At 45.7% G+C, this 26,947-nt stretch overlaps 2 protein-coding genes across 2 annotated transcripts; both read left to right on the forward strand.

Annotated features, from left to right (window-relative positions):
- The first annotated feature begins 9,278 nt into the window (after positions 1-9,278).
- Positions 9,279-10,217, forward strand: LOC101943725 (olfactory receptor 51G2-like). The gene has a single exon (XM_005311437.2). It carries the CDS (start codon positions 9,279-9,281, stop codon positions 10,215-10,217), a length of 939 nt encoding a protein of 312 aa, XP_005311494.2.
- Positions 10,218-24,670: 14,453 nt separating this feature from the next.
- LOC101943996 (olfactory receptor 51G2-like) lies at positions 24,671-25,609 on the forward strand. The gene has a single exon (XM_008175559.4). It carries the CDS (start codon positions 24,671-24,673, stop codon positions 25,607-25,609), a length of 939 nt encoding a protein of 312 aa, XP_008173781.2.
- The last annotated feature ends 1,338 nt before the right edge of the window (positions 25,610-26,947 follow it).

The raw sequence follows: 26,947 nt of genomic DNA on the forward strand, positions 1-26,947 counted from the left end.
AATGCAAAGTAATGCACATTGGAAAACATAATCCTAACTATATATATACAATAATGGGGTCTAAATTAGCTACTACCACTCAAGAAAGAGATCTTAGAGTCATTTTAGATTGTTCTCTGAAATTATCCACTCAATGTGCAGCAGCAGTAAAAGAAAAAAAAAGCGGACAAAATGTTGGGAATCATCAAGAAAGGGACAGATAACACTGGTCTACAATTTTTGAGAAGTCTTCTGCTTCAGAGATAAAATGTGCTATTTATTATGTATTTTTATGTGCTGAATTCAAATATGACATTTAAAACAACTGATTGGCTACTGTTTCTAAGATATTTAAGTTTTTACATTTTATGTCTATGTATATTGTGTAGATATTAGAGTTTTAATCATAAATTGTAAACCTAGGTCTTTTCATGTGTTTATGGTTGCTTTACATGATAATATTTCACCTGTTTATGTAACACTTTAAAAATCAGCAAAAGGGTTATATAAATAAAATTTATTATGAAACAAAAGGCAAAAAACTATTCTGTACATAGTTTAGTCCTATTCAGTGTCTACTCGGCGCTTCTTGGCTTGTCTCTTGTATTCATTAAATGGAGCATCTCTTGTCACTGTCCAGCAATAGTCTGCAAGCATTGATGGGCTCCATTTGCCCTCATAGCGTTTCTCCATTGTTGCAATGTCCTGGTGAAATCGCTCGCCGTGCTCGTCGCTCACTGCTCCCCAGTTCGGTGGGAAAAAAATCTAGATGAGAGTGCAAAAAATGTATCTTTAGTGACATGTTGCAACCAAGGCTTTTGTATGCCTTGAGGAGATTTTCCACCAACAACCTGTAGTTGTCTGCCTTGTTGTTTCAGAGAAAATTTATTGCCACTAACTGGAAGGCTTACCAGGCCGTCTTTTCCTTGCCACGCAGTGCATGGTCAAATGCATCATCTTGAAGAAGTTCACGAATCTGAGGACCAAAAAAGACACCTTCCTTTATCTTAGCTTCACTTAACCTTGGAAATTTTCCACGGAGATACTTGAAAGCTGCTTGTGTTTTGTCAATGGCCTTGGCAAAGTTCTTCATCAGACCCAGCTTGATGTGTAAGGGTGGTAACAAAATCTTCCTTGATTCAACAAGTGGTGGATGCTGAACACTTTTCCTCCCAGGCTCCAATGACTGTCGGAGTGGCCAATCTTTCTTGATGTAGTGGGAATCTCTTGCACGACTATCCCATTCGCAGAGAAAACAGCAGTACTTTGTGTATCCCGTCTGCAGACCAAGCAAGAGAGCAACAACCTTCAAATCTGTTCTTTCCCTTTGGGGCACCTGCCATTGGCCACTGTCAGAGGACAGGATAATGGGCTTGATGGACTTTGCTCTGACCCAGTATGGCCATCCTTATGTTCCTATGTTAAGAAAAGTAAGCAGTCATGGGAAAAGAAGGAAGGGTCTCTGCTGGATAAGTAACCGGTTAAAAGATAGGAAACAAAGGGTAGGATAAATGGTCATGGAGAGAGGTAAATCGTGGAGTCGTCCTGGGGTCTGGAGTAGGGTCTGGAGTGGTGCTAGTGCTGTTCCACATATTCATAAATGAACTGGAAAAAGGGATAAGCAATGAGGTGGAAAAATTTGCAGATGAGATAAAATTATTCAATATATTTAAGTCCAAACAGACAGTGAACAGTTACAAAGGGAAATCACAAACCTTGGACATTGGGCAACAGAATGGCAGATGAAATTCAATGTTGATAAATGCAAAGTAATGCACTTTGGAAAAACATAATCCCAACAACCATAGGTGGTGAATATAATAGGCCTAGGAAGGCTAAACCTTCCCTTGTGCATTCCTGAGAGTCCAAATTATGCCACTGCCTGTTTTCAGCACACGGGAAAAATCCCCAAGTCCACATTCTGAATTCACTAACATTGACTTCAACTGCGTCACTCCAGATTTACATGTGTAAATTCGATAAGAACCAGGCTCTATTCATTTCCCCTAAACAAATGCTCCCGGTGATACACTCTGGCCCCCAAGAATCCCTCCAAGAGAAGCTGAAGTACGTTGCCTGGCAAACGTTGACTGAATCCAGAAACTCTGATCATCCTACAGGTTTCTCTTCATCCTTAGAGGAGCTGCTCCCTCTCCCCGTCCAAGGGTCTGTAGCTATCTGCAAAGATACAAGCTGACGTGGACAGTTACTTCATCTGTGCGGGGAAGGGGTTGGCATCACAACTGTATGAATAGTGCAAACAGTAGGTTTGCACTAATATCCTCTTCAGTGTGCAAGTTATTTCAGCCATGCTTCTGTAAGGTGATAATTACATACAACCATTATTACAATCCCCTTTCCTTCACCTCTGTCCTACTCTTTGCTGAAACACAGACCAGTGGGCTTTTTCTCAGGTCTTTTTGGAAAGTCTTGCACAGGTATTGCAGAGGTTTTGTGTTCATGACCATGATTAGAAACAGCTTCTTGTTAGTTACGAGGAGACAGTATCATACAACTATTCAAAATCTTTATTAATAATCTGGATGGTGGGACGGATTACACCTTCAGCAAGCTCACAGATGACACTAAGCTTCGCGGGAGAAGTAGATACACTGGAGGGTAGGGATAGACAAATTGGAGGATTGGGGCAAAAGAAATCTGATGAGGTTCAACAAGGACAAGTGCAGTGGCTTGTGATTTTCTCTGTACTGAGAGGTAGGTGTATTCCTGGTTTTCTTTTTGTAACTTTAAAGTTTTGCCCAGAGGGAAATCCTCTGTGTTTTGAATCTGATTGTCCTGTGAGATTATCTTCCATTCTAATTTTACAGAGGTGCTTCTTTTACCTTTTTTCTTATTGATTTTTTTAGTGTTCTAAAAAAAACCAAGGTTGGTTTGTGCTCATCTTGTTTATTCTCACGCCTCCCCAGGAAAGGGAGTGTAGGGCTTGTGGGGATATTAGGGGGGAGTAGGAATTCTAAGTGGTCCTTTCCCTGAGTTTTCTCTAATCACCTGGTGGCAGCGTTACCTAATCCAAGTTACAAGGGAGAATTTGTGCCTTGGGGAGTTTTTAACCTAAGCTCGTAGAAGTAAGCTTACGGGGTCTTTCATGAGGGTCCCCATGGCTGTATCCCAGAGCTCAGAGTGGGGAGGAAACTCTGATAGGAGATATAATAGAGGTCTACAAAATCATAAGTGCTGTGGAGAAAGTGAACCAGGAAGTGTTATTTACCCCTTCATAAGAACCAGGGGTCATCCAAGGAAGTTAGTTGGCAGCAGGTTTCAAACAAACAAAAGAAAGTACTTTTTACACAAAGTACAGTCAGCTGTGGAACTCATTGCCAGAGGATGTTCTGAAAGCCAAAAGAATAACTAGTCCAATACAGGACTAGATAAGTTAATGGAGGATATGTCCATCAATAGCTATTAGCCAAGATGATCAGGGATGAAGCTCCATGCTCTGGGTGTCTCTAAACCTCTGATAGTCAGAAGCTGGGAGCAGACGCAGGGGATAGATCACTCGATAATTGCACTCAACTTGTTAGTTCCCTCTGAACTATCGGCACTAATCACTGTCAGAAGACAGGACACTGGGCTAAATGGGCCATTGATATGACCCAATAAGTCCGTTCTTATGTTCTTATCTTGTTCCACTGATCGATGGGCTGCTACAGACCAGCCTGTGTTACAGAGCTGGCAAAGCCACCCTAGCCGACGTCCAGGGGCTGTTCAGTGTGGGATGCTGATGGGGACTAGTGCTGACAGGGGTTAGAGCTGGACTAGATAACAGATTTTCCCCACATTTAAATTTTGACGCTAACTTAAATGTTTCCTTTTCATCCATATTTTAGGGGGAGTTTTCATACAAAATAGATCATTTTACTCTGAAAGCTCAGCTGCCATGATATTGCCCAGCTGCAGCTTCTTGGCTCCACAACAGAAATTGGAGGCTTTTCATTTGCTGCTTCCTTGCAACAGAAATGATTTTTGCACGGAATGAGTCTATGGCTGGAATCTGGGTGTGGAAAGGTCAAAACCTCCTGCCCAGTCTATGGCTGGGGTATTGTGTTCATCAGCTACTCTAAGCAGCCTTCCCATCTCTGTGCAGCCCCCTCCACCCTGTACAACGCCCCTTCAGCAGATCCTGCGGGCAGTGGCCGCTGTGAGAGGCCCAGGTAGAACATCTCTGATGAACCTGTGCAGCAGGGAACTGGAGAGGGTCCTAAAGCAGTTGTGAAGGCCCAGAGATTGTGAGTGGGTGGGCCTAACTACCAGTGGATCACTGAGATCTGTGCATAACTTTGGGGATCCCTAGATCCTGGGTCTTGCCTTTCATTCCTCAGGGAGAAGGGAAGGGACCTTGACTTCTGGAACGATCTGATGGACATTTCCATGTAGGGAGCCTTCTGGAATCTCCTTTCACTTCACTGGGCTGCACCCTGGATCTGTAATGTAGGAAAGGGTGCAACCACTGAGAAATCTGGTCATTTATCATTATTATTATTATTATTATTATTATTATTATTTCACCAAGATCACAGCTGTGACAGCATCATCTTTACCCCTCACCACCCCCGAAGTAGCCATGACGTTAATTGGAAGCATAAGAACAGTGATGACAGGCTCGGATTCTAAGGAATAGAGCCTTCAGCAGGGCTGGTGCCGCACTTCCGTTATGTAGCATCCCCAGGCATCCCCTGTGATTTGGCTTCCTGCAGTTTGCATTGGTCTGTGATGGGGTTAAAGCTGGTACACATGAAGCCAAGCATCTCAAGTTCCCTGATGGCCTAGTGGCCCCCAAGGGAATGTGCAGACATGCTTCATAAATACAGCTGCCTCCCTGTCTGAACAGATACTGCCTGTTGCCGGTGCAACCTCTCTGATGACTCCTTGTCCTTTAAGGTGAAGATCTCTGGTGTCAGCGGCTCCCCTTCTAGCAGGAATTGGGTACGTTGGCAGGTTTCACTATCTTAAAAATGCAAAGTGAAGGGGAAAGGCTACAAGCTGTTTCCATTGGCAGATGTTCTGTGCAGCGGCAGAGGACTCAGCTGGGCTGTTGGGGTGACTCAGTGACAGGGCTGGAGGGCAGGCAGCACTAGGTAGCTTGGGAACCCCTCCCCTACATAGGCCCATAATCCATGGTGGGTTGTTCAAGCTACATAGAAATCTGACATTCAAAGAGAGTTTGGAGTGTAAAAACCCCGATGCCCTAAGTCAGGATTTCTCCAGGATTCCCATTGCCGTGTGCTCTGGGCCTGATCGTACCAAGGGCTGAGTGAGAGGAGACCCCACAGAATATCCGTGACAAGTTCCCAACTCGCCTCAGGTTTATTTGCTCCTGGAAATTGAACCAGCAAATCAGTTTTAAAGGTTTTATTCTCTGGCTCGATTGTGAAGGCAGGAATTCAGAGCTGCGTTGCTTGGTGGTAACAGGTCCTATAGGGCATATTTCTGTTTCCTGACTAGCTGAGGGCTCCAGCACTTCTGCCCTGTAGATAACCCTCAGAGTTACAGGACTACCTGCATCTCTGCCCCCGTTCTGGTCTCCAAGTGCCAGATGTCAGGCTTCATAACCTTCCCTCTCATGGGGTGGAATCCCGTGATCCTCCCATCCTCAGACTGGGCTCTGGGCTACAACACACTCTGGAGGGACTGTGATTGCGTAGCAGGTCCCAGTGGATTCGGCAGCTGTGGTTCTTCACTTTGCGACCATGTGACTAATGCTGAGACAAGTAACCAGCCAGCCTTCTTGAACAAAAATACTGTTTGATCTGAACAGATGGAATAAAGCGTAACATGGGAGAATAGGATGGTTTTCCAAGAACAGTCTGTACACGTCTCTGACTCCAAGTCCTCCCCCTCTGATGCAGACATAGGCAGGCCAAGGGCCTTCAGATTTCCCCAGCGGTGTCTGTCCCTGCAGACTAAAGAGCTTCTCAGCAAAAGCTGCCCCATCTCAGGACAGACTCCCAGCACTGGCAAAACAAGCTGTGTGATGTGGCTGGAGCCTGGAAATAGGCTCTTCCCAGCTTGTAGCTCCAGTGTTGTCTCTCAACCTCCCTGAAGTGCTGAGTGAGTGATGACTTTTCTTAATCTGTGCCTCCCATCCTGTTCGTTTTCCAGCAGCCTGCTATTGAACTAAGGAGAGCCAGACTGGTTACACCTAATAAAGCCTTAACATAAACATATAGCTCTACCGCAAATATCCCAACAACTGGGCTGAACAGACACATTCCTTATGGCAGCTCAGCTCCATGTCTGTCCCAATGCCATTCCCGGGTGCTATGGATTTTACGAATACAGGTCATAGACAGTGAGAGAGAGAGAGAAAGAGAGAGAGAGAGAAACTACTTTCCTGTGGGAAATGAAGTTCGGTTTCCATGAATACTCATGCTTTTGACTTTCAAATCCACTTTCTGCAAACCATCATTCTGGCTGAATAACAGGCGCTGGGGTTACTATGTACTAGAGAGTGAGAGCTCAGGGAATGAATATTTTCTATACTGATTCCAGGGCCTGTTACCACTCCGGGTACAGGCTGCAGACTGACAGAACCGAACCTGAGGAGAACCAGTCAGCTACTAACCCAGGGACAGGGGAACCACTAGACTTTTGTTTTCTGACAAGTGACTGAACGGGAGCTGAGACGTTGCGATCTTCTCAGGTTCTGAAGAAATCCAGATGACAGACACCACATTTTAAATCCCACTCTAACCTGAGAGATCACCTCTGAAAGAAGATCGGAGTGGAAGGACTCGGCTAACATGTGTGTACTAAAATACAGATATGTAAATGTTATGTCAACATTTTTAATTGTAATACAAATTTTACACATCAAACTTTCATGACATGCAGGTGTATTGAAAGCCAGCAGCACAGTTGTTAGAATCTGTACAGGAAGGAGAAGTGGTAACTTAACTGCTTAATGGATTTTGCTTTAGAAAGTACTCCACATAGTATTTGGAAAGCTTTTATGCTATGAACTCCTTTTTCTGTGGATCATAGAAGAATAGGGTTGGGAGATCTCAGGAGGTCATCTAGTCCAACCCCCTGCTCAAAGCAGGACCAACCCCAATTAAATCATCCTAGCCACGACTTTGTGGAGCCGGGTCTTAAAAACCTGTATGGATGGAGATTCGACCACCTCCCTAGGTAACCCATTCCAGTGCTTCATCACCCTCCTAGTGAAGTAGGGTTTCCTAATAGCCAATCTAGACCTCCCCCACTGCAACTTGAGACATTTGCTCCTTGTTCTGTCACCTGCCAACACTGAGAACAGCCGAACTCCATTCTCTTTGGAAACCCCTTCAGGTAGTTGTTGAAGGTTGCTATCAAATCCCCCATCATTCTTCAATTCTGCAGACTAAATAACCCCAGTTCCCTCATCCTCTCCTCATAAGTCATGTGCTCCAGCCCCCTGATAATTTTCATTGCCCTACCCTGGACTCTCTCCAATTTGTTCACATACTTTCTATAGTGGGCGGGGGGGAGACACCAAAACTGGACCCAATACTCCAGATGTAGCCTCACCAGTGATGAATAGAGGGAAATAATCACCTTCCTCAATCTGCTGGCAATGCGCCTACTAATGCAGCCCAATATGTTGTTCGCCTTCTTGGCAACAAGGGCACACTGCTGACTCATATCCAGCTTCTCATCCACTGTAATCCCCAGGTCCTTTTCTGCAGAACTGCTGCTTAGCCGGTCGGACCCAAGCCTGAAGCAGTGCATGTGATTCTTCCATCCTAAATGCAGGACTCTGCACTTGTCTTTGTTGAACCTCATCAGATTTCTTTTGGCGCAATCCTCCAATTTTTCTAAGTCATTCTGGACCCTATCCCTACCCTCCAGCCTATCTACCTTTCCCCCCAGCTTAGTGTCATCTGTGAATTTGCTGAAGGTGCAATTCATCCCATCATCCAGATTATTAATAAAGATTTTGAATAGTTGTATGATACTGTCTTATGGTAAGTAACAAGAAGTTCTTTCTATTTATGGTCATGAGCAAGACTTTCCAAAAAGACCTGAGAAAAAGACCAATGGTCTGTGTTTCAGCAGAGAATAGGGGAGAGGTGCAGGGAAGGAGAGTGTAATAGTGGTTGTATTTAATTATCACCTTACACAAGCATGGCTGAAGTAACTTGCACACTGAAGAGGATATTAGTGCAAACCTACTGTTTGCACTATTCATACATTTGTGATGCCAACCCTTTCTCTGCCCAAATGAAGTAACTGTCCACGTCAGCTTGTATCTTTGCAGATAGCTACAGACCCTTGGACGGGCAGAGGGAGCAGTTCCTCTAAGGATGAAGAGAAACCTGTAGGATGATCAGTCTTTCTGGATTCAGTCAACGTTGGCCAGGCAACATACTTCTGCTTCTCCTGGAGGGATTCTTGGGGGTCAGAGTGTATCACCAGGATCATTTGTTGAGGGAAAATGAATAGAGCCTGGTTCTTATCGAATTTACACATGTAAATCTGGAGTGACGCAGTTGAAGTCAATGTTAGTAAATTCAGAAAATGGACTTGGTAATTTTTCCCGTGTGCTGAAAAGAGGCAGTGGCATAATTTGGACTCTCAGGAATGTAGAAAATAATTATATATATATAAAATGAGGAAATGAAACACATTTACAAATATCTTCAATGCCGCACAGATAAATATAATGACCATTTTCACCATGCACTTGCCATATCTTTTAACATATCTCATTTTACAATGGGCCACACTCAGAAGTGGAGGGCCAGAAAGGGTGTCTGTGGGAAGGTCACAATTGTAAAATCACACAGTGCTCAAGGAGGCTGCAGAACTCCCAGCCACAGGATATGAATGGAACAAAGAGCTTAGCAGGATTCATAGAGGGACTGGGTGTTTATATGGGTAACCAGAAAATCCAAATACACTAGTAAGGACTGATTTTAAAACCCTTCAAATGGCTCTAAGCCTTCCTGATTTACATCACAAAGTATCTCTAACTAGTGGGTGTCAGGGGGAATCTTTGAGAGCAGGTTATCTCAGAACTGCCTATTGCAGGTCTCCTTCCATCTTCCTCTGAAGAATGTGGAACTGGCCAGTGGATACTTGGTTAGATGGGCTACGGATCTGATGCAGTCTGGAAATGTCTATCTTGATATCACTGGTGTAAATCCAAGACTTTGTTTTTGCTAATTTTTCTTTAGCTCCTGGAAGTCTCTAGACTTGTACTAAGAGCAGAAATATGTCTCGTTAAATAACATCTAGTTTCCTGTTCTTTTTCTTTCAGGAAGGAAAGTTCAAAGCTTCTTGGATCTCCCCAGTATATAATGTCAGCCATCAATGACACCAAATTCAAATTCACAGTGTTCCTTCTTACCGGGATACCTGGGCAGGAACACATCCACAATCTCTGGATCTCTCTTCCCTTCTGCTTAATGTATGTTATTTCAATATTAGGAAATTCAGTCATTCTGTTCATTATAAAAACAGATCCAAACCTCCATGAGCCCATGTACATTTTCCTTTCCATGTTGGGCTTCACAGACCTTGGCTTATTGATAGCCACCATGCCGACCATATTGGGCATATTCTTGTTTAACTCTAGGGAGATCAGTTTGGATGCCTGTTTTGGCCAGTTATTTTTTATCCAGTCACTTCATTGCATTGAATCTTCCGTGCTCTTGTTGATGGCCTTTGACCGCTTCATCGCAATCCGTGATCCGCTGAGATATGCCTCCATCTTAACCCTGCCGAGAATAGCCAAGATGGGACTGGTGTGTGTTCTGAGAGGGGTGGCCGTAATGCTCCCACTCCCCCTTCTCCTGAAACGGTTCCAATACTGTCGAGTGAATGTCCTCTCCCATTCTTACTGCATGCACCAGGAGGTCATGAAGATGGCTTGTTCGAATATCAGAGTCAACAACTTCTATGGCTTATTTATTACAGTCGTAACGGTGGGGTTGGACTCGCTGCTCATCTTCCTCTCTTATGTGATGATCCTCAAAACAGTGCTGAGCATCGCGTCCCACAAGGAGTTTCTCAGGGCCCTGAACACCTGCGTCTCCCATCTCTGCGCTGTCCTGCTCTTCTACACGCCAGAGTTCAGCCTGACTTTGATACACAGATTTGGGAATGTCTCTTCTCCCTTGCTTCAGATCATCCTGGGTTACGTCAACCTGCTGGTTCCTCCTCTGATTAACCCAATTGTGTACAGCGTGAAAAGCAAACACCTTCGTTCGAGGATAATCAGGGTGTTCGTGAAGTGAAAGGTCAGTTTATCACCCGGCCCCAGTGCAGGTAGCATATGAAACAAGAAATATGGGACACATCGACTTATTCCATCCTGGACCCTTATATATGTGATGATATGAGATACTGGTCTCCACTCTGTACAGACAGGTTCAGTTGGAGTCTAAGGCCTGAAGCAATGTTATAGGGGTTGTTTTCACCCACTGTAGCGGGAGGACAGTGCACTGGGAAAAGGAGACCAAGGCAGGAAGCAGCATTTACAATGTGACTGTGTTTGTGGAGAGCCAGAGAACCAGTAGGATGTTGGCCCATAAAGAACAATATCAGTATCTGCTCCAACCTCAGAATTCCTGACAATACTCACAATAAAGAGAAGGGACGTGGATATTGTTTCCCATTGCACCTGGCCTGTCAATGTCCTGTCTCTGGTTAAACATTCTTGGGCCATGAAAAAAGCTGCAGAGCTGTTCTGCAGTCACAGTTCTGGCCCTTCCCGATCGCTCTGGGTGCTGCATGATCCATGGGGGCTGCAACAGCTGTTGTTAGGGGCTATTCAAGGGGCACAGACACCCATCCTTCCCCCACGCCTTCAGCCAGGTGCTTGTGACTGAGTCATACCAGAGACATCATTAATGCAGGAGCTGCAAGAGAAGCCATTCAGGCAACCCCCTCCTCATCACCACCGTTGGTGGCTCTGAACACAGCACACCTCCTGAGGTCACTCCACATGGAAGCAGAGCGGAACTGGCTGTGTGAGTGAGGGTCTGACACACAGACAAGAGACTCAGGCCAACATTCCCCTCCCCTCCGTTTCTGCTGCCCGAGCAATGCAAAGGGGTGGAAAAAGGCCTCAGCTCCCCGACAGAGTCATGGCTATCTCCTGTCCCTGTCCAGCCCACTCAGTGTAAGGTGACCCCCTTCTGAAAAGGAAAAAGCAGGACAAATGCAGGAGCCCTACCCCCTCCATGTCTTCACCCCTGGTACTCTTTTTCCCCCTGAACTACCACCTCCTGTTCCTTCTCTTCCCCCAAGTCCCACCCTCTGTCCAGACCGAATCTCAGAGCCAGGCCATGGTAAAAGAAGTCCAGGGAGGAAGTGCCACTCTGGGAAACCCCAGACCCTCCACTTGCCCCATTCAGGGGATGTGGCCTTGGGGGAAAGACGAGCAGGGTGGGACCTCATAGCGAGGGGGGACTAAGGACCTCAGACCCCAACAGTGAAAAGAGTGGCTGTGCCCATGAGCAGATATGGATTGGCACTCTAGGGAATTCGGGACAAACGCTGTTCCAGAGTCTTTCAGCCCACACTGGGACTTCAACTCTGCATTTAGGGACTCTCTTCCTCAATTTAGGATGTGTTGTACACCTTAATTCAATGGCCATTAGAGGTGGTGTGTTGGGGATTGTCCCCTTTATGGGTATGAGAGATTAGGGGTGTCAGTGACTTTTGGAGCTGACAGGAGATTTGTAGAGCCAGCTAGTGGGAGGGAGGAAGATGGTCCCGGGGAAATCCCAGGCTACTGTCTCTTTAAGGGCCTGGGACAAGGGCCTTGGAGAGAAGGACATGGCTCCCTTTACTCCAGGAAAAACAGGAGGAGCTGTAGAAGGGAAGGCAGGCTGAATCCTCTCTCAAATGATGGGCAACACAAGCAGGGGTCAGACAGCTGCCCTGGCTCAGCCCAGGGAAAGGAACTGAGATATCATGGGTACCAGATGGGGAGAAGCCAGTGAGGTTGCAGCAAACCTGAAACAAGACTGACCCCAGCAAGCAGGGGGTCCTGAATAAAGGTGGAGGATGGAACCGGAGGGTAGGAAAGCCTGTGTTTTGGAGAAGACTGAATTAATGTGACCCCACATTAATTCTCGTTCTCGTTTCAAGTATCCCAGGCTGAGAGTAAGTCATTGCAAGGACCTTAGAGGGAAGGGCAGGGTGCCTGCTATGCTACCTCAGACCCCAAGGGGACATTATGGGGAGGCTCCTGTCCACAGGGTCTTGGCTATAGTGGGTTGTGCCCTTGCAAGCCATTACCACCAGGCGTATATCAGCCCGGCCCCCAGGCAGCTCTAAAGTCCACTGAGGCAGCGGGAGAACAGACCAGTGAATCAAACCACTCCTGGCCCTCCCCGCTCTCTACAGCTGAGGTGGGAGCTCTGCTGGCAAAACAGAGAACTGAGCCAGGCCTGTCACTGCTCAGATGGCTGGAAGGCTGGCCTTGTGGTCTGGCACTGCTCTATGACTCAGAACAATTGGGTCTGATTGCCTTGTTTTGTGTGAATGTGGGCAAGACATTGCCTGTCTCTGAGCCTCTGCACAGGTGGATAATAGACCTGCCCTGCCTCACAGTGGTGGCGGGAGAATAAAGATAGTCAAGGTGATCAGATACCCTCAGACCCTAGGATCAGGGCTATGTCATGGTTCACCAGAGCAACATCTCTGACATTTTTTACAAAAGGCCTCTTACCACAGCCTTCTATGACAGCTGGCTTCTGAGAAGCCCTGAGACTCAAGCACCGAGGTGTCTGTGGCAGATGTGGGGGTGCTCAGGGGTGACAGTGAGGGGTAGGGAGTGGATTTCTGAGGAGAGTGTTGGAGTGTCACAGTTATGCTGGGAGTTTCAACACAGTCACTGGACCATCTTAGACGTCTGCTGGGAGAAAGCAGTCAGAGGTCAAAGGTCAGCTCCACACCTTGGCCCTGTAACATAGACACAGCTGAGCACTACAGTGACTGGGCCCAGGCTCGCACAGATTTCAGCAAAGGCTACTTCCCAAAGAAAGGGGCAAACAGATAGGAAGATGCTCTCAGAGACACAGGGAAACTAGGCTGGGTCCCAAGAGCTCCTTGTCTTCCCAAAAGAATGTAAGTTGGGCCAAAAGAATGTAAGAAGTTCTCTATCTCCTGAGCAAAGCCTGTCTAACTTAACTTGTAGTGATATGTCAGATAGATTAGTGTAGACATATGACCACTGCCTGATATTTTAAAACCATTTCTTCTAATACTGTGTGCTGTTTGCAAATAAACCTACTAGTTTTAAGGAGGCTGATGGTGACTGTATAGCTCTGGGTCAGAAGCATCCTAAGGAAAGATGCTGAGGTGTCCAGTGGGACCTGCTTGGTGATAAGTGTTTAGCATAGATGGGTGTTGTTCCCAGCTGGAAGAGTGGCATAATTGTGATATTCCCCCAAAGACAGGAAAGACCATGGTTTAGAGGGTAAAGAGACCATATACACAGTTTTACTGTGACCATCCTAATTCTTCTTGTCCAATATCTATCCTTATTGAAAAAAGAACAGGAGTACTTGTGGCACCTTAGAGACTAACAAATTTATTATAGCATAAGCTTTCGTGGACTACAGCCCACTTCTTCGGATGCATATAGAGTGGAACATATATTGAGTATATATATATATATATATACACATACAAAGAGCATGAACAGGTGGGAGTTGTCCTACCAACTCTGAGAGGCCAACTCCCACCTATTCATGCTCTCTGTATGTATGTATATATATCTCCTCAATATATGTTCCACTCTATATGCATCCAAAGAAGTGGGCAGTAGCCCACAAAAGCTTATGCTCTAATAAATTTGTTAGTCTCTAAGGTGCCACAAGTACTCCTGTTCTTTTTGCGAATACAGACTAACACGGCTGCTACTCTGAAACCTATCCTTATTGAGTGGCTCTCAGTATTCAGAGGAGGAACTTGTTCAAGCTGCATCCAAGATAACGATCCACTGAAGACAATGATTAATAGATTCATAGAATTTAAGGCCGCAAGGGACCATTAGATCATCTAGTCTGACCTCCTGCAGAATTTCACCCAGTTACCCCTGTATTGAGCCCAATGACATGTCTGTTCACAGCTTGTGTTCATCAGAGAGATTTCAGCTCTGTTTTTTCTCATTAGGATGATTTTTGATACTGGGCGGAGAACCTGAACTCTTCCCAATAACCCTTCGTGATGAGGTCTGTCATTAGCACAGCCCCTTTTGACATTGGAGTTCTGGGCCACTCCTGCAGCTCGGCTTAGAGGGGGGAATCAGGATGTGCTTCCAGAGAGCGTTAGAGTGTTACCTGGCCAAACAGAGTCCTGTTGGGCTGCCCCTCGGTCTGATCCTGACCCCCATCTGCTCCGTGAACAATGAGCACTGGAGATAGACCTCACTCCCTGCACACAAATTTCCAACATCACCAAGTTTGGGGGTAGGTAGATCAGGGTTTTTGTGTCCAATAAGGAGTTAGCAGCAGACATTTAGAGCTGGGCTTGGGTCACGACCCTATCTATAAACAATCTGATTGGCCTTGCTTACCTCTGAGCTGTGTCTCTGCCACTGATGGACTGTGTGACAAAAAATGTCAATTAACCAACTCTCAGTACCTTCGTTTTTGGGTGCTCCGCTTGAGATACGACCAGCAGTGCCACCTCTTGGGATTTTATTGGGAGTCTCACACTTTTTGCTGTCTTTCTGGAATCCCCAACTTCTGGGATCAAGACATTGTGGAGGATTCTCAGTTTTCAGTTTTCTTTTAAAAGTTTATTTAAATAAGTGACCAGAAGAAAATCTCGAAAACCTGAAGCAGGTGACCCCAATGGCTCAGAAACAAAGTCAAGTGAAAACGAACCCCATATTAGTGTATATTTAAATCTCATTACTTCTAAGCCAATCTCATAATTTTTGGTGGTGTGACTCACACTCAATGAAGGTGCTTACTGATACCGAGTACCGAGTGGAAGAGATCTGAATAGCAATGAGCAAAAGACACAAACACTAAGAGCAATTTTTTTAACGTACGTTAGAAGCGGTAAGCCAGCCAAACAATGAGTGGGGCTACTGGAAAACTGAGGTGCTAAAGGAGCACTGAAGAAAGATGAGGCTGTTGTGCCGAGGATAAATGAATGTTTTGTCTTAATCTTCACTGCAGAGGATGAGAGGGAGATTCCCACACCTGAGCCATTCTTTTCAGGTTACAAATCTGAGAAACTCCCCATATTGAGGTGTCAGTAGAGGAGGTTGTGACGCTGCACCCCAGATTCGTCATAGTGGTATGGTTATGAGATGATTATGACATAATTATGATGCATCTGGTACAAAATATGTCTTGAGAGGTGTCATTGGAAAAGTTCTGATTAGCAGATTACGATTATCCTATTTGTGCGCATATATCATTTTTGTAAATGAAGTTATGAATAGTAACTATACATCTGTATTTCAAATGTGCTTACTCTGGGTAACACCCTCAAGTAGCCTTTCGAGGACAACAAGGAAGAAGCTAGCCAGTGCTGATGGCTCATCAACAAAGACTATGGACCATGCAAGAGCCCATCCTCCCTGTGTCGTTCCAGCCAGCCTATGAGTGATGGTTGCTATGACTCAGCAGGGCATGCAAGGTCATGGGACAAGACCATATGCCACTGAACTCCATTTTGGTACCTGTATTTTTCCACCAACTGGGCTGGGAACTTTGCTTGAAACAAAGGGTTCTCACCGTATTGAAAAACTATACAAGGTGGGGAGTGACATCCTCTCTTGCCCTCACTCCCCACACAAGAGAACAAATGGAAACAACTGGGGAAAAAAGTCTGAACAAGGGGAAATGTTGATCCCAGGCTAAAGGGATTTCTAGCCTCTGTATGAAAACTTGGTGGACTGCTTCAATCACCAGCCACAGTGAGAAATTGATAATTCATATCACGTCTTTCAAGTATTTTAGGCTTATTTTGCATTTTTATTTATTTGCTACGTAATCTGCTTGGATCTGCTTGCTATCACTTATAAACACTTAAAATCTATCTTTCTCTAGTTAATAAACTTCTTTTATGTTTTATCATAACCAGTGTGTTTTGAGAGAAGTGTCTTGGAAAATCTCAGCTCTGTAAATAAAGTTTTTTGCGTTTCTGTCCCACATCAACGGGAAAGCCACCTATATTAAGGAGTATGCATTGTGCAGATCCCTGTGAAATACAAGATGGCACAATTCTGGGTTTATACTTCAGCAAGGAGTGCAAGGCTGGGATGCTGGGAAATTGGCTGTTCTCTCCTCTTTGTCCTGGAGTGGCTTTGGTAAAGCACTCAGGTAGATCAGTTGGTTTTCAGCACCAACTGCTGTCATGTTGGATGATAACAGGCCCTGGATTAGCTCGTTGTGTCACCAGAAGAGCACTGTGGAGTGGCCAACCGAGCTGAACGGATAGGGGGGTCAGTGATTCCACCGACTTCCAGACTGCACCCCAGGGGGACAACCCACCACAGAAGCTTTAGAACAAACTGATAAACTAAACATTAAAAGTCACCAGGACTATATGACATTCACCCAATGGTTCCAAAGGAACTATCATATCAAATTTCAGAACTACTAACTCTGGTATATGTCAGGCTTTCTACCAGGTGAATTGTAGCTGATTTTTTAAAAAAAGGCTACAGAGGTGATCCAAGCAATTATAGGCTATTAATGTTAATTTTAGTACCAGGCAAATTGATTTAAACTATAGTAAAGAACAGAATTATCAGACACCCACATGAACATCATTCACTGTGGAACAGTCAACATGTCTTTTGCAAAGGGAAATCATGCCTCACCAATCTATTAGAATTCTTTGAGCGGACTAACAAAGCTGTGTGCAAGGGTGATCTAGATGATATAGTGTACTGGGATTTTCAGAAAAACTTTGACAAGGCCCCTCACCAAAGGCTCTTGAGAAAATAAAGCAGTCATGGGAAAAGAAGGAAGAGTCTCTCCTGGATAGGTAACTGGTTAAAAGACAGGCAACAAAGAGTAGGAGTAAATGGTCAATTTTCAGAATGGAGAGAAGTAAATCGTGGGTTCGTCCTGAAGTCTGGAGTGGTGCTAGTGCTGTTCCACAAATTCATAAATGGAAAACAGCGTAAGAAATGAGGTGGCAAAATTTGTAGATGAGATGAAATTATTCAATATTGTTAAGTGGAAAGCAGACAGTGAAGAGTTACAATGGGATTTCACATAACTTGGAGATTGGGCAACAAAATGGCAGATGAAATTCAGTGTGATAAATGCAAAATAACTCACCCTGGAAAAACCTAATCCCAACTGTACAGACAAAATGATGGTGCCAAATAAGCTCTTGCCACTCAAAAAAGAAATCTTGGAGTCATTGTGGATAGTTCTCTGAAAACATCCGCTCAGTGTGCAGCGTCAGTCAAAAAAGCGAACAGAATGTTGGGAACCAGAGGTGGTGCATATAAAAGGCCAGGACAGGCTAAGCCTCCCCTGGTGCAGCTGTGGCCACTGCGGAGCAGTTGCAGGGTTCGCACAGGGAACTTTTTATTATAATGTGCCATGCAGGTTCCAGGGTAGGTGAGGAGGCGTTATGTGCTACTCAGCTTCTTCAGTAATCTCGCTGCGATCCATGGAGATTACTGATGAAACCAGGAATCTGAGTAACACAAGTGACAGGTTGTGACCCCCAGGGTGCAATCTGGGAGCTGTGGGAACCACTGTGCCCTTAACCCTCCAGTTGGGCTGGCCTATCTTACACTGCTTTGTTGGTGACACAGTCAGCCTCTTCAAGCCCTGTTATCAGCCAACATGACAGCAGGTGGCACCGCACACCCAACCGAGCCTCCTGGGAGCTTTACCGAAGCCATTCAAAGACAGGCAGGAGATAATAGCCAATGTCCCAGCTATCCAGCCTTGCACCCTTGCTCGAGTATAAACCCAGAATTATACCACCTTCCATTGCACAGGAGTCTGTTGAGCATAAGCTCATTAATGTAGGTCACTTTACCCTTGATGTGGGAAATATGTGCAACAGCATTTTTACACAGAGATGAGATTTTCCCCAGACACTTTACTGAACACACACTGGTGACGATAAAGCATAAAACAGGTTTACTAATTAAAAAAGATGGAATTTAAGTGATTAAAAGTGATAGAAATCCGATCAAAGCAGATTACCTAGCAAATAAACAAAAATGCAAACGAAGGTTAACGTGCTATATAGATTGGATATGAATTAGAAATTTCTCACCCTGACTGATGATACAAGCAGTCTACCATACGCAGGCTAGAAATCCCTTGAGCCTGGGACTAGCACTTTCCCCAGTTCAGGCTTCGTTCCTCAGGTGTTTCCATGAGTTCTCTTGTGTGGGGAATGACACCAAGAGGTGATGTCACTTCCCACATTATATAGCAGGAAAATACAGGTACCAAAATGGAGTTTAGTGTCATGTGGTCTGGCTCCATGCCCTTGAATGCCCTGCTGAGTCATAGACAGTCCCGAGCATTCTCAGGAAGGCTCACCAGATGGGGTATAACCTTCTCCTAGAGACTGTTGGTTCCTCTAATGTCCCTTTACCTGGAATAGGCCCTTCTCAACCTGCTGTCTGGCTGGACTGTAAGAATTTTGCCTAGTGGGTATCACCCAGGTGCAACTACATTTGAAATACAGATACATAGTCAATATTAATAAGTTCAGATGCAAAAATGATACAGACATACAAATAGGATCATTATATTCTGAAAATCATAATTTTTCCATAGAAACCTCATAAGACTTTTTTTATACAAGATGCATTTAACTATGTCATCATCGTATGATAAGCATAACACTATGTCTAATATCGGGGACAGTTTCACAACCACCTCCTCAGCTACCGTGGAACATGCATTGAACATATAAAAAGCGGAGGTTCTTTGGGAAGAGACAAGCTTTTCCCGAGGGGCGTCTTGGGGTTTCAGGAGAGTAGGCTCAGCGTGGCTGAGGGGCCTCTAGCCAGCCCAGGTATCCTCCAACATCTGGGGTGGAGGGGCTCATTGTTCCAGCCATGGGTTCTGTGGAAGCTCTGGGCTTCTCTGGGAGCGGGGTGCGGGGTGCCGACATTCCAGCTGTGGGGGTGGGGCAGAAGGACTAGGGCTGGGGGGCTCCACCCCCTGCTCATGTTGGAAATCATAAGGAAAGTGACAGACAATAAGACAGAAAATATAATATATTTATATCTATATAAATCCGTGGTATAGCCACAGCTTGATTACTTTTTATAGTTCTGTTCATCCCATCTCAAAAAAGATATATTAGAATTTGAAAAAGTACAGAGAAGGGTGACAAAATGTTTAGGAGTATGGAACAGCTTTCATATGAGGAGACATTAAAAAGCATGGAAGATTTCATCTTGGAAAAAGAGAAGACTAAGAGGGGATATAATAAGAGTTCTGTAAAATCATGAGTGCTGTGAATCATGAGAAAGTGAATCAGGAAGTGTTATTTACCCCTTCCTAAGAACCAGGGGTCCCCCAAGGAAGTTAGTTGGCAGCAGGTTTAAAACAAAAAATATACTTTTTACACAAAGTACAGTCAGCTGTGGAACTCATTGCCAGAGGATGTTCTGAAAGCCAAAAGAATAACTGGTCCAATACAGAACTAGATAAGTTGACTGAGGATATGTCCATCAATAGCTATTAGCCAAGATGATTAGGGATGAAGCTCCATGCTCTGGGTGTCTCTAAACCTCTGATAGTCAGAAGCTGGGAGCAGACGCAGGGGATAGATCACTCGATAATTGCACTCAACTTGTTAGTTCCCTCTGAACTATCGGCACTAATCACTGTCAGAAGACAGGACACTGGGCTAAATGGGCCATTGATATAACCCAATAAGTCCGTTCATATGTTCTTATCTTGTTCCACTGATCGATGGGCTGCTACAGACCAGCCTGTGTTACAGAGCTGGCATAGCCACCCTAGCCGACGTCCAGGGGCTGTTCAGTGTGGGATGCTGATGGGGACTAGTGCTGACAGGGGCTAGAGCTGGGCTAGATAACAGATTTTCCCCACATTTAAATTTTGCCCGGAACTGAAATGTTTCTTTTTCATCCATATTTTAGGGGGAGTTTTCATACAAAATAGACCATTTTACTCTGAAAGCTCAGCTGCCATGGTATTGCCCAGCTGCAGCTTCTTGGCTCCACAACAGAAATTTGAGGCTTTTCATTTGCTGCTTCCTCGCAACATAAATGAACTTTGCACTGACTGAGTCTCTGGCTGGACTCTGGGTATGGAAAGGTCAAAATCTCCTGCCCAGTCTATGGCTGGGGTATTGTGTTCATCAGCTACTCTGAGCAGCCTTCCCATCTCTGTGCAGCCCCCTCCACCCTGTACAACGCCCCTTCAGCAGATCCTGCGGGCAGTGGCTGCTGTGACAGGCCCTGGTAGCACATCTCTGATGAACCTGTGCAGCAGGGAACTGGAGAGGGTCCTAAAGCAGTTGTGAAGGCCCAGAGATTGTGGGTGAGTGGGCCTAACTAACAGTGGATCACAGAGATCTGTGCATAACTTTGGGGATCCCTAGATCCTGGGTCTTGCCTTTCATTCCTCAGGGAGAAGGGAATGGACCTCGACTTTTGGAACGATCTGATGGAAATTTCCATGTATGGAGCCTTGCGTTATCTCCCTTTACTTCCCTGGCCTGCACCCAGGTTCTGTAATGTAGGAAAGGGTGCCTCCACTGAGAAATCTGGTCATTTAATATTCTTATTTATTATTTCATCAAGATCACAGCTATGACAGTATCATCTTTACCCCTCACCACTCCCGAAGTAGCCATGAGGTTAATTGGAAACATATGAACAGTGATGACAGGCTCGGATTCTAAGGAATAGAGCCTTCAGCAGGGCTGGTACCGCACTTCAGTTTTGTAGCATCCCCAGGCATCTCCTGTGATTTGGCTTCCTGCAGTTTGCATTTGTCTGTGATGGGGTTAAAGCTGGTACAAATGAAGCCAAGCATCTCAAGTTCCCTGATGGCCAAGTGGCCCCCAAGGGAATGTGCAGACATGCTTCATAAATACAGCTGCCTCCGTATCTGAACAGATACTGCCTGCTGCCTGTGCAACCACTCTGATGACTTCTTGTCCTTTAAAGTGAAGACCTCTGGTGTCAGCGGCTCCCCTTCTAGCAGGAATTGGGTACGTTGGCAGGTTTCACTATCTTTACAATGCGCAGTGAAGGGGAAAGGCTGCAAGCTGTTTCCATTTGCAGATGTTCTGTGCAGCGGCAGAGGACTCAGCTGGGCTGTCAGCATGACTCAGTGACGGGGCTGGAGGACAGGCAGCGCTAGGTAGCTTGGGAACCTCTCCCCTACATAGGCCCATAATCCACGGTGGGTTGTTCAAGCTACACAGAAATCTGACATTCAAAGAGAGTTTGGAGTGTAAAAACCCCAATGCCCCAAGTCAGGATTTCTCCAGGATTCCCATTGCCGTGTGCTCTGGGCCTGATCGTACCAAGGGCTGAGTGAGAGGAGACCCCACGGAATATCCGTGACTAGTTCCCAACTCGCCTCATGTTTATTAGCTCCTGGAAATTGAACCAGCAAATGCATTTTCAAAGGTTTTATTCTCTGGCTTGATTCTGAAGGCACGAATTCAGAGCTGCGTTGCTTGGTGGTAACAGGTCCTATAGGGCATATTTCTGTTTCCTGACTGGCTGAGGGCTCCAGCACTTCTGCCCTGCAGATACCCCTCAGAGTTACAGGACTACCTGCATCTCTGCCCCATTCTGGTCTCCAAGTGCCAGATGTCAGGCCTCATAACCTTCCCTCTCATGGGGTGGAATCCCGTGATCCTCCCATCCTCAGACTGGGCCCTTGGCTACAACACACTCTGGGGGACTGTGATTGCGTAGCAGGTCCCAGTGGGTTCGGCAGCTGTGGTTCTTCACTTTGTGACCATGTGACTAATGCTGAGACGAGTGACCAGCCAGCCTTCTTGAACCAAAATACTGTTTGATCTGAACAGTAGAAAGGAAGCGTAACATGGGAGAATAGGATGGTTTTCCAAGAACAGTCTGTACACGTCTCTGACTCCAAGTCCTCCCCCTCTGATGCAGACATAGGCAGGCCAAGGGCCTTCAGATTTCCCCAGCGGTGTCTGTCCTTGCAGTCTGAAGAGCTTCTCAGCAAAAGCTGCCCCATCTCTGCACAGACTCCCAGCGCTGGCAAAACAAGCTGTGTAACATGGCTGGAGCCTGGAAATAGGCTCTTCACAAAGTGTAGCTCCAGTTTTGTCTCTCAACCTCCCTGAAGTGCTGACTGAGCGATGGCTTTTCTTGATCTCCTCCTTCCCATCCTGTTTGTTTTCCAGCAGCCTGCTATTGAACTAAGAAGAGCCAGACTGGTTTCACCTAATAAAGCCTTAACATAAACATCAGCTCCATGTCTGTCCCAATGCCGTTCCCAGGTGCTACAGATTTTATTAATACAGGACAGAGACAGTCAGAGAGAGCAATAAACTACTTTCCTGTGGGAAACGAAGTTCCATTTCCATGAATACTCATGCATTTGACTTTCAAATCCACGTTCTGCAAACCATCATTCTGGCTGAATAACAGGTGCTGGGGTTACTATGTACTAGAGAGTGAGAGCTCAGGGAATGAATTTTTCTATACTGATCCAGTGCCTGTTACCACTCCAGATACAGGCTACAGACTGACAGAACAGAACCTGAGGAGAACCAGTCAGCTATTAACCCAGGGACAGGGGAACCACTAGACTTTTGTTTTCTGACAAGTGACTGAATGAGGGCTGAGACGCTGCGATCTTCTCAGGTTCTGAAGAAATCCAGATGACAGACGCTACATTTTAAGTCCCACTCTAGCCTGAGAAATCACCTCTGAAAGAAGATCGGAGTGGAAGGACTGGGCTGACAGGTGTGTACTAAAATACAGATTTGTAAATGTTATGTCAACATTTTTAATTGTAATACAAATTTTACACGTCAAATTTTCATGACATGAAGGTATATCGAAAGCCAACAGCACAGTTGTTAGAATCTCTACAGGAAGGAGCAGTGGTAACTTTACTGCTTAATGGATTTTGCTTTAGAAAGTATTTCAGAAATACTCCACATACTATTTGGAAAAGGTTTTATGCTATGAACTCCTTATTCTGTGAATCATAGAAGAATAGGATTGGGAGATCTCAGGAGGTCATCTAGTCCAACCCCCTGCTCAAAGCAGGACCAACCCCAATTAAATCATCCAAGCCACGTCTTTGTGGAGCCGGGTCTTAAAAACCTATATGGATGGAGATTCCACCACCTGCCTAGGTAACCCATTCCAGTGCTTCACCACCCTCCTAGTGAAGTATGGTTTCCTAATAGCCAACCTAGACCTCCCCCACTGCAACTTGAGACATTTGCTCCTTGCTCTGTCATTTGCCAACACTGAGAACAGCCAAACTCCATTCTCTTTGGAAGACCTGAGAAAAAGACCGTTGGTCTGTGTTTCAGCAAAGAATAGGGCAGAGGTGCAGGAAAGTGGAGTGTAATAGTGGTTGTATTTAATTATCACCTTACACGAGCATGGCTGAAGTAACTTGCACACTGAAGAGGATATTACTGCATACCTACTGTTTGCACTATTCATACATTTGTGATTCCAACCCTTTCTCTTCCCAAATGAAGTAACTGTCCGCGTTAGCTTGTATCTTTGCAGATACCTAGAGACCCTTGGGCGGGGAGAGGGAGCAGTTCCTCTAAGGATGAGGAGAAACCTGTAGGATGATCAGACTTTCTGGATTCAGTCAACGTTGGCCAGGCAACGTACGTCAGCTTCTCCTGGAGGGATTCTTGGGGGTCAGAGTGTATCACCAGGAGCATTTGTTGAGGGAAAATGAATAGAGCCTGGTTCTTATCGAATTTACACATGTAAATCTGGAGTGACGCAGTTAAAGTCAATGTTATTGAATTCAGAACATGGACTTGGTAATTTTTCCCATGTGCTGAAAAAAGGCAGAGGCATAATTTGGACTCTCAGGAATGGAGAAAATAATTATATATATATAAAATGAGAAAATGAAACACATTTACAAATATCTCCAATGCCGCACAGATAAATATACATGTCATTTTACAGTGGGCCACACTCAGAAGTGGAGGGCCAGAAAGGGTGTCTGTGGGAAGGTCACAATTGTAAAATCACACAGTGTTCAAGTAGGCTGCAGAACTCTCAACCACAGGATATGAATGGAGCAAAGAGCTTAGCAGGATTCACAGAGGGACTGGGTGTTTATATGGGTAACCAGAAAATCCAAATACACTAGTAAGGACTGATTTGAAAACGCTTTCGAATTCCTCTAAGCCTTCCTGATTTACACCACAAAATATCTCTAACTAGTGGGTGTCAGGGGGAATCTTTGAGAGCAGGTTATCTCAGAACTGCCTATTGCAGGTCTCCTTCCACCTTCCTCTGAAGAATGTGGAACTGGCCAGTGGATACTTGGTTAGATGGGCTACGGATCTGATGCAGTCTGGAAATGTCTATCTTGCTATCGGTGGTGTAAATCCAAGACTTGGTTTTTGCTAATTTTTCTTTAGCTCCGGGGAGTCTCTAGACTTGTACTAAGAGCAGAAAGATGTCTCGTTAAATAACATCTAGTTTCCTGTTCTTTTTTCTTGCAGGAAGGAAAGTTCAAAGCTTCTTGGATCTCCCCAGTATATAATGTCAGCCATCAATGACACCAAATTCAAATTTACAGTGTTCCTTCTCACCGGGATACCTGGGCAGGAACACATCCACAATCTCTGGATCTCTCTTCCATTCTGCTTAATGTATGTTATTTCAATATTAGGAAATTCATTCATTCTGTTCATTATAAAAACCGATCCAAGCCTCCATGAGCCCATGTATATTTTCCTTTCCATGTTGGGCTTCACAGACCTTGGCTTATTGATAGCCACCATGCCGACCATATTGGGCATATTCTTGTTTAACTCTAGGGAGATCAGTTTGGATGCCTGTTTTGGCCAGTTATTTTTTATCCAGTCACTTCATTGCATTGAATCTTCCGTGCTCTTGTTGATGGCCTTTGACCGCTTCATCGCAATCCGTGATCCGCTGAGATATGCCTCCATCTTAACCCTGCCGAGAATAGCCAAGATGGGACTGGTGTGTGTTCTGAGAGGGGTGGCCGTAATGCTCCCACTCCCCCTTCTCCTGAAACGGTTCCAATACTGTCGAGTGAATGTCCTCTCCCATTCTTACTGCATGGACCAGGAGGTCATGATGTTGGCTTGTTCGGATATCAGTGTCAACAATATCTATGGCTTGTTTATTACAGTCATAATTTTGGTGTTGGACTCGCTGCTTATCTTCCTCTCTTATGTGATGATCCTCAAAACTGTGCTGAGCATCGCATCCCACAAGGAGTTCCTCAGAGCCCTGAACACCTGTGTCGCCCACCTCTGTGCTGTCCTGCTTTTCTACACACCAGAGTTAAGCCTGACTTTGATACACAGATTCGGGAATGGCTCTTCTCCCTTGCTTCAGATCGTCCTGGGCTACGTCAACCTGCTGGTCCCTCCTCTGATTAACCCAATCGTGTACAGCGTGAAAAGCAAACACCTTCGTTCAAGGATAATCAGGGTGTTCGTGAAGTGAAGGGTCAGTTTATTACCCGGCCCCAGTGCTGATAGCATATGATGCAAGAAAAATGGGAGACGTCGACTTATTCCATCCTGGACCCTTCTATCTGTGATGACATGAGCTACTGATCTCCACTCTGTACAGACAGGTTCAGATGGAGTCTAAGGCCTGAAGCAATGTTATAGGGGTTGTTTCCACTCACTGTTGAGGGAGGACAGTAGTGCACTGGGGAAAGGAGACCAAGGCAGGCAGCAGCATTTACAATGGGACGGTGTTTGTGGAGAGCCAGGGAACCGGTAGGATGTTGGCCCATAAAGAACCATATCAGTGTCTGCTCCAACCTCAGAATTCCTGACAATACTCTCAATAAAGAGAAGGGACGTGGATGTTGTTTCCCATTGCACTTGGCCTGTCAATGTCCCGTCTCTGGTTAAACATCCTTGGACCATGAAAAAAGCAGCAGAGCTGTTCTGTGGTCACAGTCCTGACCGTTCCTGAGCATTCTGGGTGCTGTGTGATCCATGGGCGCTGCACCAGCTGTTGTCAGGGGCTGTTCAAGGGGCATGGACACCCACCCTTCCCCCACGCCTTCAGCCAGGTGCTTGTGACTGAGTCATACCAGAGACATCATTAATGCAGGAGCTGCAAGAGAAGCCATTCAGGCAACCCCCTCCTCATCACCACTGTTGGTGGCTCTGCACACAGCACACCTCCTGAGGTCACTCCACATGGAAGCAGAGCGGAACTGGCTGTGTGAGTGAGGGTCTGACATACAGGCAAGAGACTCAGGCCCATATTCCCCTCCCCTCCGTTTCTGCTACCCAAGCAATGCAAAGGGGTAGAAAAGGGCCTCAGCTCCCCAACAGAGTCATGGCTATCTCCTGTCCCAGTCCAGCCCACTCAGTGTAAGGTGACCCCCTTCTAAAAAGGAAAAAGCAAGACAAATGCAGGAGCCCTATCCCCTCCATGGCTTCACCCCGGTGCTCTGTTTCCCCCTGAACTCCCACCTCCTGTTCCTTCTCTTTCCGCAAACTCTACCCTCTGACCAGGCCGGATCTCAGAGCCAGGCCATGGTAAAAGTCCAGGGAGGAAGCACCACTCTGGGAAACCCCAGACCCTCCACTTGCCCCATTCAGGGGATGTGGCCTTGGGGGAAAGACGAGCAGGGTGGGACCTCATAACGAGGGGGGACTAAGGACCTCAGCCCCGCAACAGTGCAAAGAGTGGCTGTGCCCATGAGCAGATATGGATTGGCACTCTAGGAAATTCGGGACAAACGCTGTTCCAGAGTCTTTCAGCCCACACTGGGACTTCAACTCTGCATTTTGGGATTCTCTTCCTCAATTAGAATAA

Source organism: Chrysemys picta, chromosome 1 (assembly GCF_011386835.1).
Source record: "Chrysemys picta bellii isolate R12L10 chromosome 1, ASM1138683v2, whole genome shotgun sequence".
Lineage (NCBI taxonomy): Eukaryota > Metazoa > Chordata > Testudines > Emydidae > Chrysemys > Chrysemys picta.